Below are 24,949 nucleotides of genomic sequence, written 5' to 3' on the forward strand. Positions count from 1 at the left end.
GATAACATACTTTTTTGTTTGCTTCATTTACTCCTGAGTCCTGAAAAAGCGTTGTTGCGGTGGGTAGTATATTCATGTGTTTTAGCACTTTGCAGTATTGTTTGAACATCTGCTTTGGTCCCTGATAAAAAAGAAGAAGAAGAAGAAGAACAGCAACAACAAATTCGAATCAGGATAATGTGTCGTGTATTGGATTATTTTATGTGTTTGTTGCTGATTACAAACTGGAAGGAAGAATCAAGCAGTGTGGACGACTCTGCAATCTGCATCTCCAGTACAACATATCTGACCTATCTATCCACATTCTGTAGATCATATTTCCTAGTTATCATCCAGATGTTCATTGTTATACCTTCATTTGTTATTAGGAGTATAATTTACCATCTCACTATGGCCACGAGTATTTTCCAGGCATGGTCGCCTTTAGCTTCTCCATTCGATTTCTGTAGTTTATCTGTCAAGAGAAAAGTTATAGCTAACAAATTGAGCAATGATGCAACAAGATCATGTTCACCTAATTGAATGGAGGATCCTTATGCAATATAGTAGTAGTTTTTTTTTTGCACTTAGGGGGTGTCTGAGCCTTTTTATGGCCAGACTAATCACCCTAAGGCCAGCAGAGCCCTGCCCAAGAATGCCAGTAATTTTATCACAGCGAGAGTCGAACATGGGACCATACCGTAAAGACGGACTTACCAGTCCCCGCCGAGCTACCCGTGGGGGCTAATAGTAGTTAATAAGCGTTATAACTTATGGTACTAACTGCACAACTAGTACGTTTTTGCTAGCGTGCAAATCTTATCTGTATCACCACCCAAGAAAAAAAAAGTCAAGGAAAACATTTCAGATCATCTAATTGAGGAAAACATTTAACCTATATCTGCTCTATTGATGATATCAATCATCATATACGAATTATTGAATAAAGCCAATAAACAGTGCAGATGCAGATGCATAATTATTGAATTATTGAATAAGCCTTGTTTTAATCATCTTTTTAACCGTTAAACATCTCAAACACTTTATAGCATAATTATTATACTAACTTAATGAATTATAAATCAAAAAGCAAGATCTAAACTTTTTTCGAGTTTGGCTAAAAAAAAGGAAACAGAGAAATTAGGATGATTGAGGCAAAAAGGTTTTTTTTTGGGCACAATACACTTTACCCCCTTGTGGGGTGTTATTTATTGCAAGATCTAAACTAGATGGGAGTTATATATAAAAGAACTAAATCATAGGGGGGTAAAGTGTAATTTATTCAAAAAATAGTTTTCCCATTTTAAATTCGAGTTGTTAGTGGAAGCAGTCAATCTTCAGTCTCCAGTCCAAAAATGGAGAAGCTGAGGAGACTGGTGATTCAAATAGCCAGCACTCCGCCATCCCAGAGATTCTCTGCTCTCTCTCCACTCCAGCTTTCTCTCATTCCCCTACTCTCCATCGCTTCCTCCATCTACAACCTCGCTCTTCTCATCCGACACCGCCTCTTCTATCTGGGAATTTTCCACAAACGCAGGTATTGAAAAAGAACCCCCGCCGGGGGGGGGGGGGAGGAAGAAAAATCTACTAAGCAATGAAAGGAAGTTTTAGTCTGTACCCTTTTAACGTAAAGCATTTTTCTCGAGAGAATCGCAAAACCCTTGTGATTTTTTAGGCAAAGTTTCAATTTTTATCATCTTTTACCCTTGATTCTCCCTTGAGAGCCCTGATAATTGTACTAGGTGTTTTTTGTTGCTTCTTTACGGAACTTCTGATTTCTTGATACAGTTTTACTTTTGTTGGTTGTGAACTTTAAGGTTGCCAGTGCCAGTTTTTAGTGTTGGAAATTTGACATGGGGAGGAAATGGGAAGACTCCAATGGTTGAGTTCGTTGCTCGGTGGTTGATCGATTCTGGGATTTCACCGCTTATTCTGACAAGGGTACTCAATAGACTTCCTTCTTTTTCTTTTTCTTTTTCTTTTTTATTTTTGTGGCAAGAACGCATTTGCAAGATGGAATTTTGAGTGAACTGAAGCTTTTCTGTTATTTGTATGTTGTTTTGTTCTCGGTCCTTTTGGTCTTGCTATATGAAATTGTTGACTTGTATGGAGTGGTAAAAAAATTGATGCTTCAGTTTTTTAAGGTTTAGAAATTAGACAAGTACGCAATAATAGAAGTTGTTTTGGCTGTTGAGAGATAATAGACAATCGTTGTTTTGGATGTTTTAGTCGTTTTCTGCTTTGATTTGAGTTTTCTAGTTCTTACTTGACCATCATTTGCAACTATTGGTATTAAACGTTTTCTGCAAATAAACACACACACAATTAGCTAGTGCTAGATTGAGTGGGACCCATAGATTAACGTGAAAACTAGTGATGCCTGACCAATGTTGTAACTTGTAAGCGAGTTCCTTTGAAGTTATTTTGTTTGTTGGGCGTTATTCTAAATATTTCTTATCTCATCATTTCTGGATTTTATGATATTCGAGGTTTCTTTTTCTTTTCTTTATGAGCATGCATTTGCTGCTATGGAGGTGGGAGGGATCAGGGATCAGTACTTTTTCTTGGCTAGTCCATAGGTGTAAATGTAAATAAACATGGAGTAAGGCTTGTTGAGAAGGAATAACTTCCTGCCTGTGGAATTTAATTTGCTTGCTTATGTATTTGCATGAGGGTTCACTTTGCAGGGTTATGGCGGTGGTGATGAAGCCAAAATGCTTCAACGACATTTACAGGGGACATCTGCTAAAGTTGGTGTTGGAGCTAACAGGGCTGCCACTGCTGCTAGTTTTCTTGAAAGACACGGATATCTGAACTTTTCTGATAGTACATGCTCCACAAAAGCTTTCTTGAGCAAGAAAGCAAGGACTGATTCTTTTTCAGACAAAATTGGAGTGGCAATATTAGATGATGGAATGCAGGTATGATAGCCCAAAGGACCTTCATTATTTTAGATTACATTCGGCAGCACGCAATGCAGTATCATTTCTGAGATTACTTAGTCCAGATTATAGGCCTTCTGCCATTTATGCATTTCCACATGAAAAAAAATAGCTGCTTTCTAGTCACAATTCTTGAAATTGAAGTGGTGATTATCAGTTAGGACTTCTATTTATTGATTGTTAAATCGAACGATTGAAAGGCAGCATTTGCAGCTGTGGCGTGACCTAGAGATTCTTATGGTGAATGGGATGATGCCATGGGGAAATCTGGAGTTGATTCCACTTGGACCATTAAGGGAACCTCTTGCTGCACTTGGGAGAGCAGATGTTGTTGTAATCCATCATGCAGACTTGGTACAAGTTGTTTCTTCTCTGTTTTTCTCTTGTTTAGACTAACATCAATTCGCTTGTAATTGTTCGATGGCCACTTAGCGTATGTTATAGGATAACATACATAAATGAGTCTAATGCAGGGGACTCATACAGGTGGCTGAACAAAATATTGAAGCCATTGAATCAACAGTTTGGAAAGTCAGTGACTCTATCCCCATATTCCTGACACAAATGGCACCTTCATACTTCCTAAAAGCTGGCAACACTTCCTGTGTTTTATCCCTGAGGGCAGTATATGATATGATTGTCCTGTGTGTTTCTGCTATTGGTTTTCCTGAGTCCTTTGTGCAGACAATTCTGAAGGTAGTGTTTTTTTCATGTCTTCTTTTTCATTGTGAGTTCAAGATCTTGTCATAATTAACTTTTAGCTTATGTTAATATGCTTGTATTATAACAGAAGTTGAGGTCTACATGATTCCTTCATTTTATTAGTCCACCTGCATTCCAGTTTCAAATCTGAGAGGTGGTTTTGGTATTGACAATGGCAGATGGGACCAAAGCATGTTGATCGATTAGATTTCAGTGATCATCATTTGTTCCAGGCTAAGGTAAATCTCCTTTTTGAATTTTTCTTTTTCACTTGGTTTGACTATCATTGTCAATTTTTTGAAGGACAAGAATGAAATTTCCTTTCCTTCGCTATCCAGTTTCAAGAAAAGTTCTTGTTGTTTTTTTAGTTCCTGAAGTTGAATCAAAGAATACCTTCTCTCATACTCACAAACTAGTTGAATCAAAGAACATCTTCTCTCATGCTCGTAAACTAAACAAAGGGTCACATAGTGATCTCTTTTCATTTCTCTCTCCTCTCTCTCTCTCTCTCTCTCTCTCTCTAAAAGTGGAATTTGCCTTTATTCTTTAATTCTTTTCATATTATAAGTTTGACTGTTGTTGCTTACCTCCGGGTTCTCTACTTCTGTAGGATATTACTGTCATTAGAAGGAGACTTAAAGAACTTGAATCTGCATATGGCATGCAGCCAATTGTTGTTGTGACTGAAAAGGTAAGCAGATCTTTCAAAACACATGTCTATAGAGCCTAGTCTATTGCTAATTATTTTAACAAACATCATAGATCAAAGAAGCTGTCTTTGGAACATTTCCTCCATCTTTTCTTTTGCCTAGAGCTAGTAACTTGACATTAATCTTCACCCACTCTTTCTTGTTTACATGGCTTTGAAGAAATGAAAGTAATTTTGTGAACTTAACTGTGATTTAGCATATCTGAACCATGAAATGGCTTCTTTTAACCCATCAAACTGATATATTGACCCTTTTGGAATGAGCTTTCTTTTAACTTGCTACTTTTGATGTCTGATGTAAATTGAATAAGTTTCACTGAATGGCTGTACTTTTCCTTTTCAATTCTCTCCTTGGCATAGGATTATGATCGTGCTCCAGATGTTCTGAATCATGTGAATCCTTATCAAGTATTGGTGCTCTGTTCTAGCATGCAAATCCTACCTCGTGAAGGGCGCACAGAAGATAATTTCAAGAAGTTCCTAAGAGAGCGCCTTAAATCATTGTCGGACTCGAAGATTACTTGAAGCCTTGAACTTACAAGAAGGAGGGCCCAGGAGAGCCCCGTTGATTATTTTCGGACTCGAAGATCACTTGGAAGTTGGAAGTCTTGAGCTTGTAATATGGAGGGAGAATAATTTTCTTTGGTCATGACTCATGAGATTATTTCTCGCATATGATTCATGGTTCTTATTCCTACATGAGATTCTTGATCAGGCGTACGATGTGGATCTTGGGCTTTACTTCCTTCAGTTATTACATATTAGGAACAATAATCGGATGAAACTATAAGCTACTCCGCTTTCTGTTCTTTTTTTCTTTTTTTTTTTTCAGAAACGATAACTGTTATATAATTTAATCTATCCTATACAAGGAGGAGGGGGCGGATCTAAGGAGGTCTAGGGGTAATATGGAGGAAACTGAATCATCATGGATCAAATGGGTGTATTATGCACCCGTCTTAATTTTTTTTAAACAAAGTCACTTTTAATGTGCCCTACCCAACTTTAATACTTTGGTGGTGGCCACCATTCCAAAAGCTGGTGATTCTTGCTTTCTGTTCTAAACAAAACAAATTTTTTGTCTTACTTACTGCGCCTGCCGACTCCTAGGGAGAATATTGAGCCTACATAGCCGACTGCTTTCTTTTTTTCCAGCTCAAGTTTTGCAGCCAAATTGAAGCTACGGAATGTGAAAGTCCGAAGTCAGAAGACAAAGCCAGCTTTGTTTTTCAGTTTTCACCGACCCAATGGAGCAGCGATATATGTATGTAACAAGTCTTGATTGAGTTGTCCCGATTGTAGTGTGTAGAAAGAATTATAATTGACAGCGTTCAGATTCTTCTGAGACGTATTGGGGCCATGGACATGGACAGATGGTGCAGGTGCATGGACCCCCGGCAGCTGCCTATTTCCCCGTCGTGCAGAAACGGGTTCAAACTTCAAACTGGGCACTTGGATGACATCCTTTTCAGTTTGAAGCACAATTACTTAATAGTTGACCCGTATAAGGAAATTATTAATACAGTGTAGAAGCGAATCAGTGATCACCTAGGCAAAAATTTACCGTGCGAGACACACTTATTTTTATTTTTTTGGTAGCAAGAAAAGGGAATTCAATTGCATATAGTATTAAAGTTGCATTATACTCATCCCTGGATAAACAAAACAACAGCTCTCAAATCATTCGTTGCAAAGTTGATCATAAATTCAGGGATATCATCGAAACAAAAGAAAATCATGTTCTTGATCTGATCCATCCTTTGCCAATGCATCTCCAAGAAAAGTTTGCTTCTGAGTAAACGTGGGTGATTGCAGCACACTAACGAACCTGTTCATTAGCTCCATCTCCATGCAATGGATGCGGGTGATGTTGGCTGGTGACTTGGTAATTAAATAAATTATCAACAGCCATGAAAGTCCCAAGTTCAGTTTGCAGATGCTGAATGCCCACATCCAAGGCCAAATTGCAAACCATTTCCATCTGTCGCATGGCAGATGGCGTAGGTTTCTTCCAAATCCAGCAACCGGATAAGAGCCAGCTTTTCCGGAATCGTGAGGAAAGCTCTGTCATAGCTCCATTTCTTTCTAAGGTTGATTGTCATTTGAGAACTACAAACTACTAATCGAAGACAAAATAGAGAAGTTGTGCTTCCGTGGAATGTGAAACAAAAGATAGCACTAGTAAACAAGATGTTGTGCAAGTTGAAAATAAATCACACGCAGATAACTATGGCTACTTTTGGATAGCAAATTTTTCCAAAAAAAACTTTTCACTTGTATCATAAATATATTTTTCAATTCACCTTTTTATATTCTCAACCATCTTTTTATTTCACATACATTACATTATAAAAAGTATTACGGTAATTATTTGGAATAATACTCTATCGAAACAAAGCCTACAGTTCTGATCCCAACAGTGTGTGAAGTCTACTTGCCGGTTCTGGGATGAGAAAAACGAAACGTTACGCTAATGGTTAAGCTAAAAAGGCGATTATCTTGGTTGAATTCAAGGATGGTTTTTTTTGAATATGCGTCATAGTCTCATTATTGCTGCCTTTGAAGAAATATTTTATCAGTCAGCAGACTCAGCACTCAGGCAGGGGTTATCAAAAGTCTTTATCCTCCACTGCAATCATATGTTGTGGCCTGCCTGCTTTGACAACCAACTTAAATAAGATTCACATTATCAAGAGAAATTTTGCCCAAGTCGAACAGGAAATTCAGGAACAAAAATTGGAGTTTACAAGTGTAAACCTATCGACTTGTTGCGTCGAAAAACATGAATTTCAGTAGTTGCCTCCCTCAGCAAAAAGCAAGAAAAGACTTCTCTGACTTTGTTTTGTTTCGGTACCTCAGCCACAAATGTAGAAAAAAAAAAAAAAACTAAATGGCAATTACACATGTTCAATGGCAACAAACCTGTACCAAGTTAAGAGCTGAGATTTGATTTGAGAAGGGAAGAACTAACCAAGAAGGCTATGTAGTGGGTTGGCTGGTGTGAATTGTGATGGGACGGTGGAAAATAGCGGTGGTGCCGAGTCTGTTTTCATTTGAAAGTTGTAGGCTAATTTTCATTGGAACATTTTGACACGTACCCATTTCTGTTCTGTTATCTAAGGTATTACCAATTTGATCAAAATTTTGGGCAACATTAAAAGTTTTGGCAAAATAACAAATATTTTTTCCAAATATTTTTTTTTTTTTGCGAAGCCTATCCTTTCTTTACTTTTTAATGTAGAAATGTGATACATTTCTCAAGGAGGGGGGGGGGGGGGGGAGGGGGAATAAAAAAAAAACCTCTCATTTTCGTTCCCAGATGAAAATTACCATAAATCGAAAATAAGGAACAACAAACAATAACTATCAAATCACTATAGTATGGACTAATGGGACCATTTCAATGGTGGTACCCATACTCCATGCCGATGCCGCGTGAATATGATTTCTTAGGGTGTATTTGATGAAATTGAAGTTTGAAATCTAAAATCTAAAATTTGAATTTATTAAATTATTGAATTGTTAAGTATTAAATATAATATATTTGACTGCATATCACATTCAGTGATAAATGAATAACTTAGCACTTAATTTTGAGAGTAAGTTTTGTTTAGAAAATTCAGTGCCACTTAATTAATTCAGATGTTCAATTTTTGTTAAAAAAAAAAACGGTCTGAATATATGAAGATTTGAATTTATTAAATTTAAATGCTAAATTGGATTATCAAACAACTCCTTAATCATCGGGCAATAAGCATTATTAGCAGCGACGCGAAAGAGCAAAGTGGGAGAAAAAAACCAAGTGCACTACGGGATTGATATATAAATAAAGCTAACATTTAAAAGGAGAGAGGCAGTTGGACTCCTAAAGTCAGGAGAGTCGATCTCCGATGGCGTATAGAATGTAGTAATAACGAATTAAATTAAATAAAAGTCTGTGTAAAACATACATTTCTTTTTCTATATAAAATATGCTTAAAAAGCATAAATTGTACTCAAAATTTAGCAATAAAAATCACTCTACCAAATCGTATTTACAAATATCGACAGAATTTATACTTGGATTAATATCTAGTTTTCTAGGGTAAAATACACTAAACCCCATTGTGGTTTGGGTTATTATCATAAAACCTCCTCATTATTTAAAAACCCCCAAAGAACCCCCTTGTGATTTGGACTAATTTGGGCAACGAACGGAAATCATCCAATTTGACGGGGAGTGACTTACACATGCTTGATAAGCGAGTGTGATAACAATACATCAAGGTTAATGTGGTAATTTTACATTTTCTTTTCTTTCCTTTCCTTTTTTTCCTTGTTCTTCCTTTTTCTTCTTTCTCTTGAACCATCTGGGGCAGAAAAACTGAAGCAAAATCAATACCAACCTTTATCCAAACAGGGGCTCCAAACTACTTTCTTTTTTTCTTCTTTCCTTCTCTATTTCTTTTCCCTCTCTCTCCCCCCTACTGGTGCAGCAAACCAGAAAGCACTGTACGGTTTCTACTAAGTAGTTGCCTCCGGAAATTCCCCTCTTTGGCCGACGCAATTGGAACTCCGGCGTTCACTGCAGTCCAAATCTGGCGTCCTTCCGGTAGGTTTCACGGAGTCCTCAACATCGCCACTTCGATTTGCAGCAGCACTTGTTCCGATTTTGAAATATTCAGCGGTGCGTCGGCAATTAGTTTCCGTGATCTAATGGGTGTTGAGATCAAGAAAGAAAAGGAGGATGATCGAGTAGGAGCATGCAGTCATGTGGTGGAGAATCTTGTGACTTTGACTTCTTGTTGTTGGACTTGTCGTCGGATGGTGCTGAATCGACGACGTCGTCTTCGTCGACGGCGTCCAATGTTTTGAAAGAATGGAACGGAGGTGGCCGGAAAACTCAGGGAACTGAAAAAATGAGGGTGGTGGTGGAGGATTACTGTGCGGACTTGTGCTGCAGAGGAAGATTTGTTTTTGCCCGTCTGGTCAAAATTTGCATTTCTGGGAAGAGTTATTGGAAAGTTAGAACCTTGATGATAATCTAGATTTCTGGGGGGCTCTCTGTTATGAATTTTGATGGCTACGATTGTGCAGAAGACCCCCTTCTTTAATTGTAGATAAATCACCTTGGGCTTTTGCTAGTTCTCACCTGCTGTTGTCGATTTGTTGGGGAAACTTTGAAAGTTGGGTAGCCGTAAGTTTTTCTGGCAGCAGTACTAAGTAGGATAATGGCGAATTTAGGGAATTTATTTTAGTGAAATTAGTGAATTTTTCTGGTATGCAGGTTGTTTTCAAAGAAAATTAGTAGCAATAATGTTGTTTAGTTCATCACCATTCGGACATTTGCATTATAGTTAAGAAAGAAACCACGGATCAATTACCCATGGAAGGAGCTTAGATGCAGTGGTAATCGGTGGCTATTCTACTATTGTTGAAGGAAAAAGTGGAGATTTGGAGAAGATGATAAGTTTTGAAATTTTCAAATGAGCCACTTGATGTTTCTTTATTCTCAAATAAAGTGAAAATTTTTTTAAAATCTTATGTAAACCCTGAACTAACTTTTAGTATACGTTGAAATAAGGTTAATATTGGAATTTCATATTTTTCCGTCAAATTGGATGATTTCCGTTCATTATCCAAATTAGTCCAAACTATGAGGGGGTTCTTTGGGGGTTTTCAAATAATGAGAAGGCTTTATGATAATAACCCAAACCACAAGGGGGTTTAGTGTATTTTACCCAGTTTTCTAACACTCCAGTAAATGGTACGTAGCAAATATGAATTGGAGGGAATTGCCCACCCTCAACAACATAGCATGTGGTTCCGCCTCTAGAGAGATGAGAATTTGACAGGCACGTGAAACTTAATCCCCTCTCTTTCTATCATAAATTTGACTGCTTGAGGTTCATGAATGAGAATAATGAGAATTTAGAGAACAAACTTTAGGACCATTTTTTAATTATTTTATTTAGTATATTTTTTAATATTATTCATAATTTTTAGAATATTAAATACTTCAAAATTTACGTCTCATAGAAATCGTGATCGATATATCGAAACCAACGTAAAACAGTCCGAAACGCGACCGCGACTTTGAACCACGTACTCTAGAGAGAGACTCGTCTCGTTCTACTGTTCTAAGAAACGGAGGCACGAGCCCATGAATTTGACAGGCGCGTGAAACTTAATCCCCTCTCTTTCTATCATAAATTTGACTGCTTGAGGTCCATGAATGAGAATAATGAGAATTTAGAGGACAAACTTTAGGACCATTATTTAGGAGTAATAAAGTTTTCGTACTACGTAACTTCTTTTTCCTACTGCATGCATTAATGATTAATTAATTAATGTTAAGTGTATCTTCTTCTACTTTCTAAGGACTTTTAATTTGGATTTAGTTCAGATGGATGCAGAATTCCGAACCATTAATTTCGCTTTCAGGCCATCGTAATGTATATCCAGACTAGATGTCAAAACAGACATTGGCGTTAATGCCATGCATCTATACATCGACACGACTTGTTGATCGAGTAAATGGTGTCCATCAAAGCCACCAAGAAAGGAAAAAAAAAGGTCTCAAATCTTCTACTCGTTCACATTACCGGGGTTGCACTCCTTCTCCACTGCCTCTTAGGATATCCCTATAAAACCCATCCATCAGTTCCCCAACTTTAGTGGAGATGCTCATCATACAAGTCGAGGATCGAGAAGCCTTGAAAAGGTATCTGGAACCTTATTGACATGGCTTGTCTCAGGTCCTCCACAATAGCCAGCTCTGGGTTTTTCGGCTTCTTCAGAAATATGTCCCTATTCTTCTTCTTCTTTGCCCTCATCAGTTTCTCAGAAGGACAAACAGTTCCGGCCTTGTATGTTTTCGGTGACTCTCTTGTTGATGTTGGCAACAACAACTACATTAAAGACTCGCTTCTCAAGGCAAATTACCCTTACAACGGCATTGATTACCCTGGTGGAAAACCAACCGGAAGATTTTGCAATGGCAAAAACGCTGCAGATCTTATCGGTACATTATTTATTATCAAAAAATTTACTCCATCACAGAAAAGAATTTGCCCTTTTGCATCTTGATGATTCTTGCATTTACTGCATGGCGATCAAGTTAGTTAATGGGGTCTATTTTGGCCACTTCCTAACCTTGCAATTTGCATGCATGTTTTGGCCATTTTTGGTTTCGGTACTCCCTGCCCCCAATTAATTTCATTTAAAGTCCCCCCACATGGCTGATTTTCGTGCAATAATTTGCTAACTCCGAAGAAGCAAAAGAAGGAGAGGGGGATGGATTTCAGGAAGCGCCTAGCATAAAATAAAATAATTATTGTAGTCCCATTTCTTGAAAAATACACATAATAATAACACAAAGAGTATGAAAAGAATTTGAGTATGATGATGACATGCCTTCTGTTATTATTACTATTATTTATTTGAAGATGACAACTTAAGTGCACTGACAAAGACGTCAGCCACAAAAGTGTCCGATCATTTCTTTCCTTTTGTCCTTTTGCTTACTGAGATTTTAAATTCTGAAGCTACGTACGGTTGCGCCAATGAATACTTTCTTCAATATTATTTTTTTTTTTTTTGACGAGTGACAGAGAGATTTTCTAATACACATATGCGGCACTTTTGACAGCTGAAAAAGTGGGATTGCCGACTTCCCCTCCATATTTGTCCAATACAAGCGATGTTTTCCTCAAGGGAGTAAGTTTTGCATCTGGAGGATCAGGGCTCTTCAACACCACCGGCCAAGGCTTCCTCGTAAGTACATTTTTTGTTTTCTGGGGTTAATCCTTGCAAGAATCATAGGATAACAGGATTCCTTTCCCATTTGCGCGTATTAAAACAACCAAAGCGATTGCTTATCAATTGGATGGGAAAATGTCTTGGTCATCATAAGAAATTTTTTTTTTAAAAAAAAGAAGGTCAAATATGGAGATTAGTGCGAGTGAAAAGTTTTAGTGTATCTAATAACCTGTAAAAAAAGGAAAAAAAACTGTCAGCCATTATTAAATTTTATTTCATGCTGACCCTATATATGAAGTTTGCTGAATGAGATATTAGTTAGTATATAAATCTAGAGAAGAGGTATTTTCATGGATCCCTGGGGAAATTCACAAAATACGGGTACAGGTAGTTTCCTGCCTGAGTGCGACAAGTCCAACCTAAGCAAAACAAAAAGCCTTACAGTGCTGAATTATGGGAGAGCACACACTTGGGAGTTGGGACCAAAGAATTTCCCAAAAATTTGATGACAAGGGGGACTGTTAATCTAAAAGGCTTGATTCTTGTTTGATGTGGTTCCGTGCATTTCTTTTGGCATGAGGCCCACCTCTAAAACTTGACTTCACTCAGAGACAAAGCCCTCTCTCAAGTGTAAAAGGCTATCTTTCCCATCTGGTACTTTAGTCCAACAGCACGTCTAACAAACTTAACCTTGGGCTAGCCCGAAAAAGCCCCACCATCCAAACGTTTGGAAAAGATTCAAAAAGTCATGCGGTGAGCGTGGATCGAACACGCGACCTTCAGATCTTCAGTCTGACGCTCTCCCAACTGAGCTATCCCCGCGATGATGGATGGTGAAGAAGTTTTATGAACTGATTCTCTCTGACTCTTTGTTTTACAGCGCAAGACGCTCTCTCTGCCCCAACAAGTGGATTATTTCACTGCGCTGCACGACAGACTAGTGAAACAGCTTGGACCTGCTGCAGCACAGCAGCATTTATCAAAATCTCTGTTTCTTGTGGTGATTGGAAGCAATGATGCTTTCGCTTATTTCGAGTCTTTAAACAACAGAAAAGTTATGAAGGTTACTCCAGATCAGTACGTTGATCAGATGATTTCCACACTCCAAGGATTGTTGAAGGTACATCATCCACATCCCACAGAAGTTATGCATTATCGACTTGTGTAAGCTTCTGATGATCTTTACTGAATTTGGTCAGCAAATCCATAGTTTGGGGGCTCGCAAGTTTGTTGTGGTTGGACTAGGATCACTTGGGTGCTGTCCAGGGCAAAGACATGACACCGGCAATGAACAATGCAATCAAGATATCAACGCTTTGGCGATCAAATACAACCAAGGACTTGCATCAATGTTGGCGGGACTGAAGTCGGTTTTGAACGACTTCAGCTACTCCTTATTTGATACTTATACAGTCCTCCTCGACATCATTGACAACGCAGCAACTTATGGTAATCTCCACTCGCGTTTTCTTGAATTACGACGTCAAGGAGTCTTGTTTTAATTAAACTCATGACCAACCAAGTTTTGATGTGAATCATTCTGTTTTCGACGTTTATTAGGTTTTACCGAGGCAAAGGCAGCTTGTTGTGGATTTGGAAAACTAAATGCGGACGTGTTTTGCACGCCCCTGGCCGTGTACTGCTCCAATAGAACCGATCACGTCTTCTGGGATAAAGTCCATCCCACACAAGCAACGGATAAAATTATGGTCGATACCATCTACTCTGGTTCACAGCCATACGTGTCTCCCATTAATGTCAAGCAGTTGGTTGCTCTATAAAATTGCACTAGAGAGATCAAGAAGTTGTATTCTTCCCTTTTTATTTGTGTGTGTGCCGGAGCAAAAACTAAGAGGATACCGTCATCGTTGTGTCGCCTGGATATACTCAACATGTTGCATACCAAATTAACAATATGTTTATTTCATCATCCATATGTGGCTATACTTACAAGATAATGAGATAATTTCATCAGTGAGTTGAACACAACGACAACAATAAAATGACCTTCAACTCGAAAAAGAACAGATTATCCTCGAAGTTAAATGAGGATATTTGTGAGAAGCATTTTTGAACAGACATAGAATGCTACACTATTATTTGGTTCTCTGCTTATAACTCCTACAGAAGCATATGCCCAAGTTCCCGTTATTCAAAACAAATATCTGCTGAATAACAATCTGAAAAGAACAGAATTCACAGCAATGCAGCCATAGAATGCGCATGATCCAGAAAAGCATAGCAATTATGTTGCGCTTAAGGAAAAACGTCTTGAAAGAAGACAGATAGATCGTCGTTGAGGGCATCAAGAGCTAACACTTTGTCCACTGCATTCTGCATTTGCTCGGTACGAGGAGATAATAAAGTCAGGCACACCAAAAGCAAAAAATATACAGCTTAAAGTTAGATACACAAACTCATTCAGTTTATATCCGTGTATATTAACACCTTGTATTGCTGATCCCGAGCAGATATATTCTCATTGCTTAGTCGCTCAATGTGCTTGTTGTCTTGAATAGCATCCAACACAAGAGATGCTCTTTTTATGACTCCCTCGAATACTCCTAGCATGATTGGATACAGTTAATACCTAAAAGTAGCCTCTCTATGCACCAAACCATGTCAGGTTGCATATATTTACCCATACCAAACCCACAATTATAAGAACTTGTTCACTGGTTATGACATCAATTTCTAAGATGCTATGCATGTCCATCACTTTCTTAAATTGAGAGAAAGTAACAACAAAGTTGATCAATTCTCTGAGGAAACAGGAAAGCATTATAATTGAAACATACCAGCAAGAAGTGCACAATGTAGACCTTCAAATAAACAGATGAAAATCAATTCAGCCGCTGTTAGTAAATCTTCTGACATGCATGTTGCAGGTGCATTAAAATTTCTCAATCTTACCATAGCTAAGAGCTGCACGTCCAGGAACCAACCTGCCAAAGTACAAGAGTTAGAACAACCATGATAGAGAACTGATACCAATATGAGATAAGGTTTATCTGGCCATGATCTGAAAGAGAGCTTCAAGCTCCACAGATGCAACTCATACTGGACCAATAAACACAATGAAATTTTAGTTAAGTGTTTGAGGTGAGCCATCAACTAGAATATGAGAAAATACATTGACCTTATTCCTGGAAGAATTCTTCAGAACTTTGGAAAGAATTTATATTCAGAAGCCAAGCAATAATTTCGTACCTATACAAAAACACTATATCTTCAATATCATTCTCTTTATTGTCTGGATTCAGCACGCTCATGGTGTAATACTTGACCTTGTCACACTGAAAGTTGTCAAGCTACAAGATTGTAACTCAACCAGTATAGTTAACATTCAGAATTTGAATACACAAGTCCTATCAAGCACTGCTAAATGTTCTACCTCCAGCAAACAGCTATTGTCAAATAGCTCAGTCAAATGAGTACAGATAAAAACCTGCAAGCATACTCAGTGATCAAAAGGCATATCTCAACAATGTAAAAACCACATATAACGCACAAGAAACTGTAGGGTTTTACATGTCTTTAGCATATTTGGAAGATTTGCACCATCACAAAATAACTATCTGAGTTTGACTAGGGAGAGTGTTAATTAAGAGTTGAAAATATTTAAAAGAAACAAACATTTGGGGAATAGAGATAATATGTGTCAACTACCAGCAGGGAGAGGAAAACAGTTTTCTTTTCTTATATAAGTTTTAAAAATGCCAGGCATGTTCAAATAGAGAATCAACTTGAACAACAAAATTTATCAGGTTGCTAGAGTCTCTTCACTTGTGTTTCTACAGTTTTAATGGGCGTAACTTCCAAGTGTTTCTAATCTAATTGTGTGTGTGTGTGTGTTTCTACCGTTTACGGGAAAAAGCTAGAGTCTCTTCACTTTCTTGTTGGAAGTAGTTCAAGGATCAGGTGAAAAGAGAGCTCTCAGTAAAGGTGGTATTATTGACTGCATGAGAGACCATGATATAGGCCATCCTTTTTTACTATCCCCCTTCATGCATTTCTAATTTGTTTCTACGCATAACAATTCTTCGAGATGAACACTGTGATTTTGATTTTACTTCTTTTGAGAAATCTGCTCCTGTTGAGGAACCTAGAAACTGGCAAGTACTGAACTCCTTTATTGTGATGTGATGGGGATCTCCTTTTAGCAGAGTGAATTACTGCTTTTCCTACAAAGCTGCACCTATAACATGATTGATGCTCAAATAGGTAATGCCAACAACACCTTAGGAGGATCATAGCACGAGACAAAATGGTTTATAGTTCCACCGAGAAGACCAACGCCATCTGAAATAAATTGTGTCATTTCTAAATAACAACGTTAGAAAAGTTGAAGCTTTTAAGAGCTTAACAGTCAACAATTGCTGAAGAAACTGACCTTCTGTAAGCGTGCCTTTCCCAAATTCATCTAATAAGCACAATGATCGAGAAGTTGCATGCCTACACAGTAGTATGAGCACTCTATATGTGAGCCACAAGGTACTTCTGAGAATCTATATATGACTGTATGAGCACTCTCAGCCACACATTAGTGGACTAATTACTCTTTTACATATACCTTAGCATCACTCCCACTTGATGCAAATCAATCATGAACGTTGATTGTTCAACTGTCATGAATTTGCTCCCAGTTGCACAAAATATCCTACAATATAAAGTTCCCGTCAAGGTTGGTAAAGTAAATGACATAGTTTATAATTAGGGTGACCAAAAAGTGAAACCTATCCGTCAAGCCCACAATAGCAGCATCAGCAGGTACAAAACTCCCAATATGTGAAAGGAAAACTATCAATGCGACCTGAAAGAAGTATATACTTTATATGAAACTGGGGCGTCAAAATTTCAAAAGTGAATTCAGTTCAGTGTCTGAAGGACTAATACAAACAAAACCATCAATTTGAAATTTTCCTCCTTACTTGGACTATGAGAATCTGATATAAAATTTTTGCTTTCCAAACAATGGTAAATCATTGAATGTGTTGCTTTTATACAGAAAATTCAGAAACACAGCAAATTGTGACGCTAGCTTTTCGAGAAGCATTTAGCAGATCAAGAAATAAAAAGCAGATGAGAACGCATGTTGACAGATAGAGGACTTTAATGCAGTTTCCAACTCTAATTTTGCTAGTAAATGATTAGACAAGTTGAAAAGTAGAACAACCAACACATCTGCTTATAATAGGAAAATTAAATTGCATGATATACACCATACAAGATCTATGGACACAACGAGGTACTTAAGCTCATGGATGCATTTGTGGCCGAGAAACAACACAAAATTGGAACAATGAAGAAACATCTACTGCTGTTCATCAGATATATATACATGCATCTATACACACACATACGTATACATATAAATATATAAAAATATATATGTATAGAGATATATGTATATATATGTGTATATGTATATGCTGTTATTCACCTGCTTTATGTAGATGCTTTTTCCTGAATAATTAGGGCCAGTGATGATATTAACCCTTCCTGAAACATGAAAGACACGCAATTTTTAACGTAATAATCATGCAGATGAGGATAAATCAATCCAAAACTTAAATCCATAAAGAGGCATGTATAGTTTCCTAACCGTCATGCAGAATCTTTGTATCATTGGGTATGAATGTGTCTACTGTCATTTCCTGAAGTACATGTCTGTCAAACAGAAAATATTCTGTTACTGCCTTATCAAATTTAATAAGTAATAGTTCCTGGTTATTCACAAGGAAAACAGAATTAATAAAATCAGTGCATGTTCTCTAAATTGGACAGGATAGCGCTAACCTTCCGTTTAGTATATCAAGCAAATTTTCAGCAGTTACAATGGGCCTCACATAATTGTTCTGACGAGCAACCAATGCTAAAGACAAGAAACTTGGATATAACACAAATAATTGTCAGGAAACTTGTCATGCAAGAGAGTCAGAACTTTTGCACTAGAGAGAAAAGGTAGTCATCACTATGATGCTTACCAATCAAGCTCAGCAACAAAATTAACACCTTGTTTTAAATGTGAAGAGAACTGAAGAATCCGAGAAACTAAGTCCCCAATGATTGCTCTCTCCATGTCTTTGAAGGAAGTAGATTAAATTCATAAGATAACAGGAAGATGGAAAAATCAAACCTAGTTCTAACTTTAAACTTGCCAGTTGGCTGTGGATTATATGAAGTTGCACCTTATACAGAAATTGTATCACATTCTATGTTCTTAATAGAAACAGATACCATTTCAAGCTAATGGAAAATATTATCAGAAAGAGTTCACAACCTTCACTGCATACCCAATATTTTATGATATAGATCTCCAAGAAGGCTATCCAATTCCCGTGTCTTTGCAGTGCGATAAAAAAATTTCTTAGTATTCTCATCCTCATCGGAGAACTGTACATTCCAAACCCAATTTCCATGGCAGGTAAAGAAATGTTCACTAACAGCAAATTAATGTTAACTAAAAACAAGGTTATGCATTTCACATAACAAGTCAAATGCGTACAGCAAATTCATAATCTTCAAGTTTTTCCAACATGCTTTTGTCAAGATTTTCTTGGAAAATGCACATCAAGTACCCTGCAGATGAATTACAAACAAATGTCATTATTAGACCCAATAAAGCTAAACCAGATAAAATCTTCTGCAATGTGCCATCTATGTATCTGTTAAGAGATTATTTGCACTTATTTCCCAACTGGGAACAAGTAGAAACGCATCTATGCTCCTTAGGACATGAGAAGTATAAACAGTTGTTGCAGCGTACATAATGTCACAGGTAGATGCACCACTCTTCCCAAGTTTTCTGAACAGGATCCACTTAAGGAAATTGGTATTTAAAATCGTTTCTTGTTCAAAGTGAAAAAATCCATATGGTTCATGATGCGAAGAAACTAATATTACTTCTGATAAACTTTCTCATACTTCCAACATCATCATCAGTCATTTGACGCCCATGGCCTGATCTTCAGTTTAGTGAACATATTTGTAGAATTTAAAATAAAAATTCCATTGAACTGAAAAGGATTTTGAAGATTAATGCTGCATAACCAACAAAATTGAATCGATTGACTACAATGATGATTTTAACACCATAATATCTGTATACAATTAAACTGTTTGTGGTCTTTACATAAGAAAAAGAAACAATACAACCAAAAAAAGACACTGAAAGGATCCAAATACGCATAGTAGTTAGATGTAAGTGATAATTTTATATCCTGACAAACTTTTGCAAGGTAAATCTGAGCAGAAAAATTGCAAATAGTACCTATCTGATGGATATACACAATACAAGGAATGAACTTGTCTCCAGACATGTAAGGCAGCCGTGTGAGTTCCACTGATGAAACCTGCAAAAAAGTGGTAACATCAATTTAGACAATGTGTAGACACAATAACCTTCATGCCATTCATGCATGCATTAAAAAAAATAAAAGCTAAATGCTAGCACCTCTTCCAAAAACTCTGGCAACTCCTCATATATTTGCCTCAGCTCATCCAACTACATATGAAGAAGGAAGCTTGTCAGAAAAGCACAAAAGAGAAATTAGAAGTTAAATACTCTAGTCAGCAAAGCCTAAGAACCTTAGAAATACCACTTAGAGAAGTCACACCTCATCACAAAAACCATCTTTAACAATAGTCTCATAACCTTTATCCTTACTTCGATTCACATCAACAACGCCAACAACCTACACCAGCAATCAGCCTCAACAAATCAACTAAACAGCAGAAAGAAAGAAAGTATAGATGGTTGTCCACTATACAAACCATTGTCCATTACTTGTATATAAGCTAAACTAGAATCCAGATAAGCAAGCATAATGATCTTCAGCAAGTACAACAACATATGCAAAACTCTCTGCTGATTAAAAATTCCCAATATCCCCCTTCGTAAAATGCTAATAAATGCGACAACACAGGCAAAGAAAGCATAAACCAAAGCCACAAGTGAGGAGCACATCATGAAATCAAAACTGACCTCAAAAATAGATGCAGACAAGATCTCTTTAAATGCAAATTTCATAAGAACAAAAACTGAACTTTTTGGATAATTTGGCTTCTCAAAAGCTGCAAATGCTAACAAAGGTTCCATGCTTCTTTTCATTATTATTACTTCTCTTCTGACAATTAAAGGACGTTCTATTTGCAAGTGAAAGACCTATGCAATCCAGAAAATATGAGATAATAGAATTAAAAGTTGTTCAGAAGAAACATCTGACCAATTCATAGACATATGCCAGATCCGCAGATAGGTAAAATTCAACCTGCGACAAACTCAAAGATGATTTTAAAAAAGCCACAACTTCATAAAGGGGAAGATTCAAATTCAAACATTCAAGTTAAAATGTTAATTCGACCTGTTCAACAATGTCCAAGTTCAAATACTTCAATTCTTCTTGAAGATTTTCTGAAATGCCAACTTCAAATATTTTGTTTATGTGCAAGAGAGAACAAATGCTCTACAAAACAAAAGCATATGAAACAAAATTAGGCACAATAATAACACAGTACATAGGCTAAAATTAATGGCAGTAGTAGCACCAGCTACAAGGGATGATGACATCTCCTATCCAGTAAATACTTCCCTATCAGAATCTTAATGTATAGCATTAGACAATAACAACTTCAATGCTCAGGAGTGGACAAATACCTACAAATAACAGCATAAAGAACTCATTACAACAAAAACCAATGCAGTTATTGTCTTTTTTTAAGCCTTACTTTTACTTAGAAAGACATCAGAAGTGTAGCCACCCTGAACCTAATGCAGATGTGAAAGAACATGTTGCTTCAACCTAATAGTTGATGGCAGACACCATTTCTGACCATTGTAATATCAATATAGGCTTGTCCAAAAAAATTTATTGAGAGCTCCATCAACCAGAGGTTTATTTCCTAAATTTCTATAGCAATCTCCATGACAAAACTTAATCAGAAAGTGATATATGCTTAATAAACAAAGGTTTTAGTAAACTTAAGCAAATTTTTTTTTATGCAAACTTGAGCAAATATGATATACTTTAGCTATTATTTTAGTTCAAATTAAATAACCAGATGATCACAATGAAGCAGAAAAAACCTACCTTTACAAAAGCTTTCCAGTCGCTACTTGTGCACAAAGAACTTGGAGAATTGAACTTCTTTAAAGACAAAGAAAACACACCATGTTAAACTACTAAGAACAACTCTTTACAGGAACATCAATGATTTGGTTGTGCTCGACAAATCCGAATAAAGAAGTGCTCGAAGGGCATATTTGGTGAAACAAAGAGAATATGGATGCACCTTGAGTATGTGAGGAATATCTTTTATGGACTGCAGTGTTTCACGCAAAGAGGCCAAAAGTTCTTCAGCAGAATGGAAGAATGTTATCTTGATTTGTCAAAGAATAAACCTAATATGAACTGGTATTCCACACATCCCTGCAGCCATCTGCATTACATAGTCTCAAAGTATGTAAACCTTCAACTCTGGGCATAAATTCTTTAGCAACATTTCATCAAAGATTTCATTCAAATACGACCAAATCTCATTTTCCATCACTTCAAATAAATAGTAACTCCAATAGCACTGGTATGGTGCTACTTCAAAATAGAAGGATACAGCATCAAAACGCTTGTTCAGTTTCTCAATGTCCAGTATAGGCCTCAAAAACCAGTTCCTAGTTGACAATTGAGTTAATTGGTCAGAGGATTGAGGTAGCACTGACAGATCAATAGTAACAATGTTGATTCTTGATTGTCAACTAACCTCAAAAGACGTCTGCCCATTGGCGTTACACACTGGCACAGTCAGAAATTACCTATCCAGTCAGCAATTGCAAATTAAGACTAGAACAGGCTATTAAAACCTAACAGCAGCTGCTGACCTTATTCATCATTCCAAATAAAGAGAACCTGCACTTGAGGGTATTCTTCAATAGTTATTTTCAAGTTAATAAACTCAGAACCCCAACTATGGTTCATAATTTACCCTTCTTTTGCCCTGCCAATCCCCATGTGGCTTGGATGTTTGTCAATTTGGAATATTTGCAGTGCCTCATGTGCAGCTGAGTCAACTTTGAGAAACTTGTTTCTGCGGTTTTTGTTAATTAGAGCATTGCACTAAACTTTTGGATGAAATATAACAAGAAAATCAGATCATATGAATCAAAAATTGGAGAACTTAGTATTCAAGTTTGTTAAGATACAGTGAGATTTCAATGACTGAGTCAACAGCAATGGATGCACTTCCACACTCCTTCTGTTCAAGGGTGTCTATAATCCTTTCATTCTCTAGAACCGCAAGAAGCCCTCCAGTTGCACGAACTTGGACCTCACTTTGAATGTCCATCATGGAGTTCAGCTAAAATTATGAAAAGAAACCGGTTAGATACGATGTGAGTGATTGGATACAGTTGATCTTTCATTTTCAGTAACACTACAATACTCAGATTTTCTTTACTTCAAGACATTGGCAAATATATGGGAACATGAGTTCTCTTATAAATTCTCCCTTAACCACCAAACTAGTTCTATCTCAACTTTGCAGATTTTCCAGAGTCTATTCTTGTAGAAAGCATGAGGAAAGAGCATCAAACATCTTTTTGAACGAAAAGCCTGTGGAGTAGCCCATAGTATTGAACAGTCAATTTGAGCTAAACAAAGTGCTTATAATAAGAGGCATGACAGATCAATCTACCACTGAAACGAGAAATTATCTGTACTTACAAAAGACATTCTTTCCTTTATGTTCAACCCATCATCCATCCCTGTGACCCGAAGGTACATTAATCTGGACAAGAACAGAAAAACAAACAAGAATATATGTGAAACATACCACTCTATTAAATGATACCATTTGGGTAGAATTGATTTAACTAAAGAATCTAGCAACGAACTGCTGGTGGAATGATAAAATTCTCTGTGAGAACAAAGCTAATGAAATATTTGATGACAGCATCACCAGAAGAACTCATGAAAGTAATGCATAAAAGAACTTGGAAGTTCAGGATTGCTCCAAATGAAAGGAAATGAAATCATAGACATACTCTGCCACATTGATTCTGCATCATAGCGGCCCAACAAGAAACAGAAGAAAGTAGCAATCTGCTAATTCCTTATTTTCTCATATTTGTGAAGTGCTTTAGTGGCCAACTAATGGTTATAAGGAACACATATCCTCATTTTACAGAAAAAAGAAAGTTGCAAACATTCAAATACTGCAATGAAACTGTAAGCAAGGACAATTTACTGGTGAAAGAGAGAATAAGTTGAAGTATAGGGCAGTTTCAAGTTATATTCACTTCAGTGGAAATTCACTTCATTTTTTAGACTGAACAGAACTATCCAAGGGGATGTAATAGTGCAACATCCTACTGTATCTTCCGTACCTATGCCATGCTTGCTCGTAGCTGAATACTGAACTCTTGACAAGCTTTACAGTAGCTGCATTACTTGTTCCGTCTGCAATATTTAAACAGGTCACAGTGATTTGACATGCAGGAAATTTTTGCTAGCCACTTTAAGAGTGAGAAAGATACCATTTTTTTGTAAAGCAGCCAAGAACAGCTCCTCGCTTTTTGTGCTTGTGTAAATGATGGATGGTTTGGCTTGATATATTACTGGAGTAGAGTAAGAGGATTTTATAAGATGCATGAAGAAGAAACAAAACATCCCAAGCCAATTTGTCTTTTTCTCAAATTTCAGATGGGATCTCCAAAACCAAACTATCATTAAATCAAAAGACACTTGGGAATGTTACCAATAAATCCCATTCGGAAAACCATAAAGCTGGAAAAGCAATTTTATGCTCTACTGGGGGAAGAATTCATACTCATATCTACCAACGGGAAATCTTCACTTCCATCTTCCCAGAACTCAAGCACGTAAAGCTGTCGGATACTGGAATCATAGTATGAAACTCCAATTCTGAAAATGCAATTTCATTTATCACAAAACTCTTCTGAGATTAAAAGTTAATGTACAATCCCAAACATTATCTTAACATCTAATTACACTCTAAACATTAGAGTGCAATATAAAAGAGAGCGCACCTATGACCTTGCATGATACAAGCCATATAGACCTGCAATAAAAGGCACATTTTAGGAAAATCGTCAACAGCGCACAAAAACCACTAAAAAATGTTCTACATCAGAAGGCAGTACTCTCTACTTCTTATCTTTTGGTTGAGAATTAATGCACAAGCCGACATGTAAGAGACAAGAACCCATTAAATTTGGCTAAAAGTTTCCAACATCTTTTGCAATTTGCAGCATACAGTGACCGAGTCACATATAGAAATTGATCTTCTACTGAAACACTATACGGCTTTCAGTTCAAAGCTCGAATTCATGTAGCAGGTGTCAATTAAAAAACTTCAAAATTCCGTAGAAGAGATTAGAAAAAGTGAAGACATGGATTCTAACTGCTGAAGAGCTCGAAATGAAGGTGTGAATTGAAACCATACATCGCACGACGATTAGCTAAATCTCCTCGGCTTATGATTTACAGACTCGAGATTCACTAAATTTGATCTTCTTTAATACACTCTTTAGTTCTTCCACATCAAATTCTTCCATATTAATCCAAACATAAGAACATATCCATCCTTCAAATTCTCTCGGGAAAATCCTGAGGCCTACTTGTTATTTTTGCAGTGATCCTCATATAAGCAAACTACCTCAGCTGAAATATTTTGGAATTGAAATGGCAGAACAAACATTGATTATTTTATCGAAATTGAATTACCTGAGGTGTGGCCTCTGTTTCGTCGACTTCTTCCATTATCCTATAGGCTGAATGTCGTTACAGGGAAAAACAGAGAAAGAGCGCGAAAAACTGAAATTTAAAATTGATTCTGTGTTGTAGGCTTCAACTTATGACAG

The 24,949-nt window shown here is 36.9% G+C and overlaps 3 protein-coding genes and 1 non-coding gene across 5 annotated transcripts; 2 read left to right on the forward strand and 2 right to left on the reverse strand.

The window, feature by feature from the left end:
• The first annotated feature begins 1,334 nt into the window (after window positions 1-1,334).
• On the forward strand, window positions 1,335-5,116 carry LOC113772066 (probable tetraacyldisaccharide 4'-kinase, mitochondrial). 2 transcript variants are annotated; one of them, XM_027316602.1, is made up of 8 exons: window positions 1,335-1,516; window positions 1,797-1,920; window positions 2,667-2,900; window positions 3,126-3,275; window positions 3,408-3,617; window positions 3,803-3,862; window positions 4,234-4,314; window positions 4,693-5,116. In XM_027316602.1, exons 1-8 carry the CDS (start codon window positions 1,335-1,337, stop codon window positions 4,855-4,857), a joined length of 1,206 nt encoding a protein of 401 aa, XP_027172403.1. In that variant the 3' UTR covers window positions 4,858-5,116. The 2 variants fall into 2 exon arrangements, with proteins under 2 accessions (XP_027172403.1, XP_027172404.1); XM_027316603.1 differs by having other exon boundaries at window positions 3,135-3,275.
• A 5,889-nt stretch (window positions 5,117-11,005) lies between these two features.
• On the forward strand, window positions 11,006-14,006 carry LOC113770678 (GDSL esterase/lipase At5g55050). Its single transcript, XM_027315216.1, has 5 exons — window positions 11,006-11,335; window positions 11,963-12,087; window positions 12,953-13,192; window positions 13,272-13,521; window positions 13,633-14,006. Exons 1-5 carry the CDS (start codon window positions 11,056-11,058, stop codon window positions 13,851-13,853), a joined length of 1,116 nt encoding a protein of 371 aa, XP_027171017.1. The 5' UTR covers window positions 11,006-11,055; the 3' UTR covers window positions 13,854-14,006.
• TRNAF-GAA lies at window positions 12,822-12,894 on the reverse strand. The gene has a single exon. It is a non-coding gene; the product is annotated as a tRNA-Phe (tRNA).
• An 84-nt stretch (window positions 14,007-14,090) lies between the features above and the next one.
• LOC113769959 (DNA mismatch repair protein MSH5-like) lies at window positions 14,091-24,144 on the reverse strand. Its single transcript, XM_027314307.1, has 33 exons — window positions 24,116-24,144; window positions 23,896-23,990; window positions 23,603-23,683; window positions 23,453-23,525; window positions 22,791-22,854; window positions 22,271-22,425; window positions 22,054-22,155; window positions 21,950-21,977; window positions 21,832-21,863; window positions 21,685-21,742; window positions 21,367-21,453; window positions 21,165-21,221; window positions 20,439-20,540; window positions 20,301-20,345; window positions 19,692-19,769; window positions 19,529-19,579; window positions 19,346-19,427; window positions 18,581-18,654; window positions 18,369-18,468; window positions 18,060-18,156; window positions 17,872-17,961; window positions 17,678-17,742; window positions 17,516-17,574; window positions 16,809-16,885; window positions 16,646-16,732; window positions 16,466-16,527; window positions 16,313-16,374; window positions 15,467-15,520; window positions 15,283-15,368; window positions 14,986-15,017; window positions 14,871-14,894; window positions 14,521-14,636; window positions 14,091-14,406 (listed from the first exon to the last, which is right to left on the reverse strand). The coding sequence occupies exons 1-33, from the start codon at window positions 24,139-24,141 to the stop codon at window positions 14,329-14,331; spliced, it is 2,379 nt and encodes a 792-aa protein (XP_027170108.1). The 5' UTR covers window positions 24,142-24,144; the 3' UTR covers window positions 14,091-14,328.
• Between the last annotated feature and the right edge of the window lie 805 nt (window positions 24,145-24,949).

The sequence above is a fragment of the Coffea eugenioides genome, chromosome 5, assembly GCF_003713205.1.
Source record: "Coffea eugenioides isolate CCC68of chromosome 5, Ceug_1.0, whole genome shotgun sequence".
Lineage (NCBI taxonomy): Eukaryota > Viridiplantae > Streptophyta > Magnoliopsida > Gentianales > Rubiaceae > Coffea > Coffea eugenioides.

Coding starts and splice junctions, on each gene's coding strand:
- LOC113770678 (XM_027315216.1), top strand. CDS start 11,056: ATGGCTTGTCTCAGGTCCTCCACAATAGCCAGCTCTGGGTTTTTCGGC. Junction 13,193..13,271: donor CACTCCAAGGATTGTTGAAG/GTACATCATCCA, acceptor GAATTTGGTCAG/CAAATCCATAGTTTGGGGGC. Junction 13,522..13,632: donor TGACAACGCAGCAACTTATG/GTAATCTCCACT, acceptor GACGTTTATTAG/GTTTTACCGAGGCAAAGGCA.
- LOC113769959 (XM_027314307.1), bottom strand. CDS start 24,141: ATGGCTTGTATCATGCAAGGTCATAG. Junction 21,222..21,366: donor ATATTCCTCACATACTCAAG/GTGCATCCATAT, acceptor TTGTCTTTAAAG/AAGTTCAATTCTCCAAGTTC. Junction 16,375..16,465: donor GAAAGGCACGCTTACAGAAG/GTCAGTTTCTTC, acceptor AATTTATTTCAG/ATGGCGTTGGTCTTCTCGGT.
- LOC113772066 (XM_027316602.1), top strand. CDS start 1,335: ATGGAGAAGCTGAGGAGACTGGTGATTCAAATAGCCAGCACTCCGCCA. Junction 3,618..3,802: donor TTGTGCAGACAATTCTGAAG/GTAGTGTTTTTT, acceptor TGACAATGGCAG/ATGGGACCAAAGCATGTTGA. Junction 3,863..4,233: donor ATCATTTGTTCCAGGCTAAG/GTAAATCTCCTT, acceptor CTACTTCTGTAG/GATATTACTGTCATTAGAAG.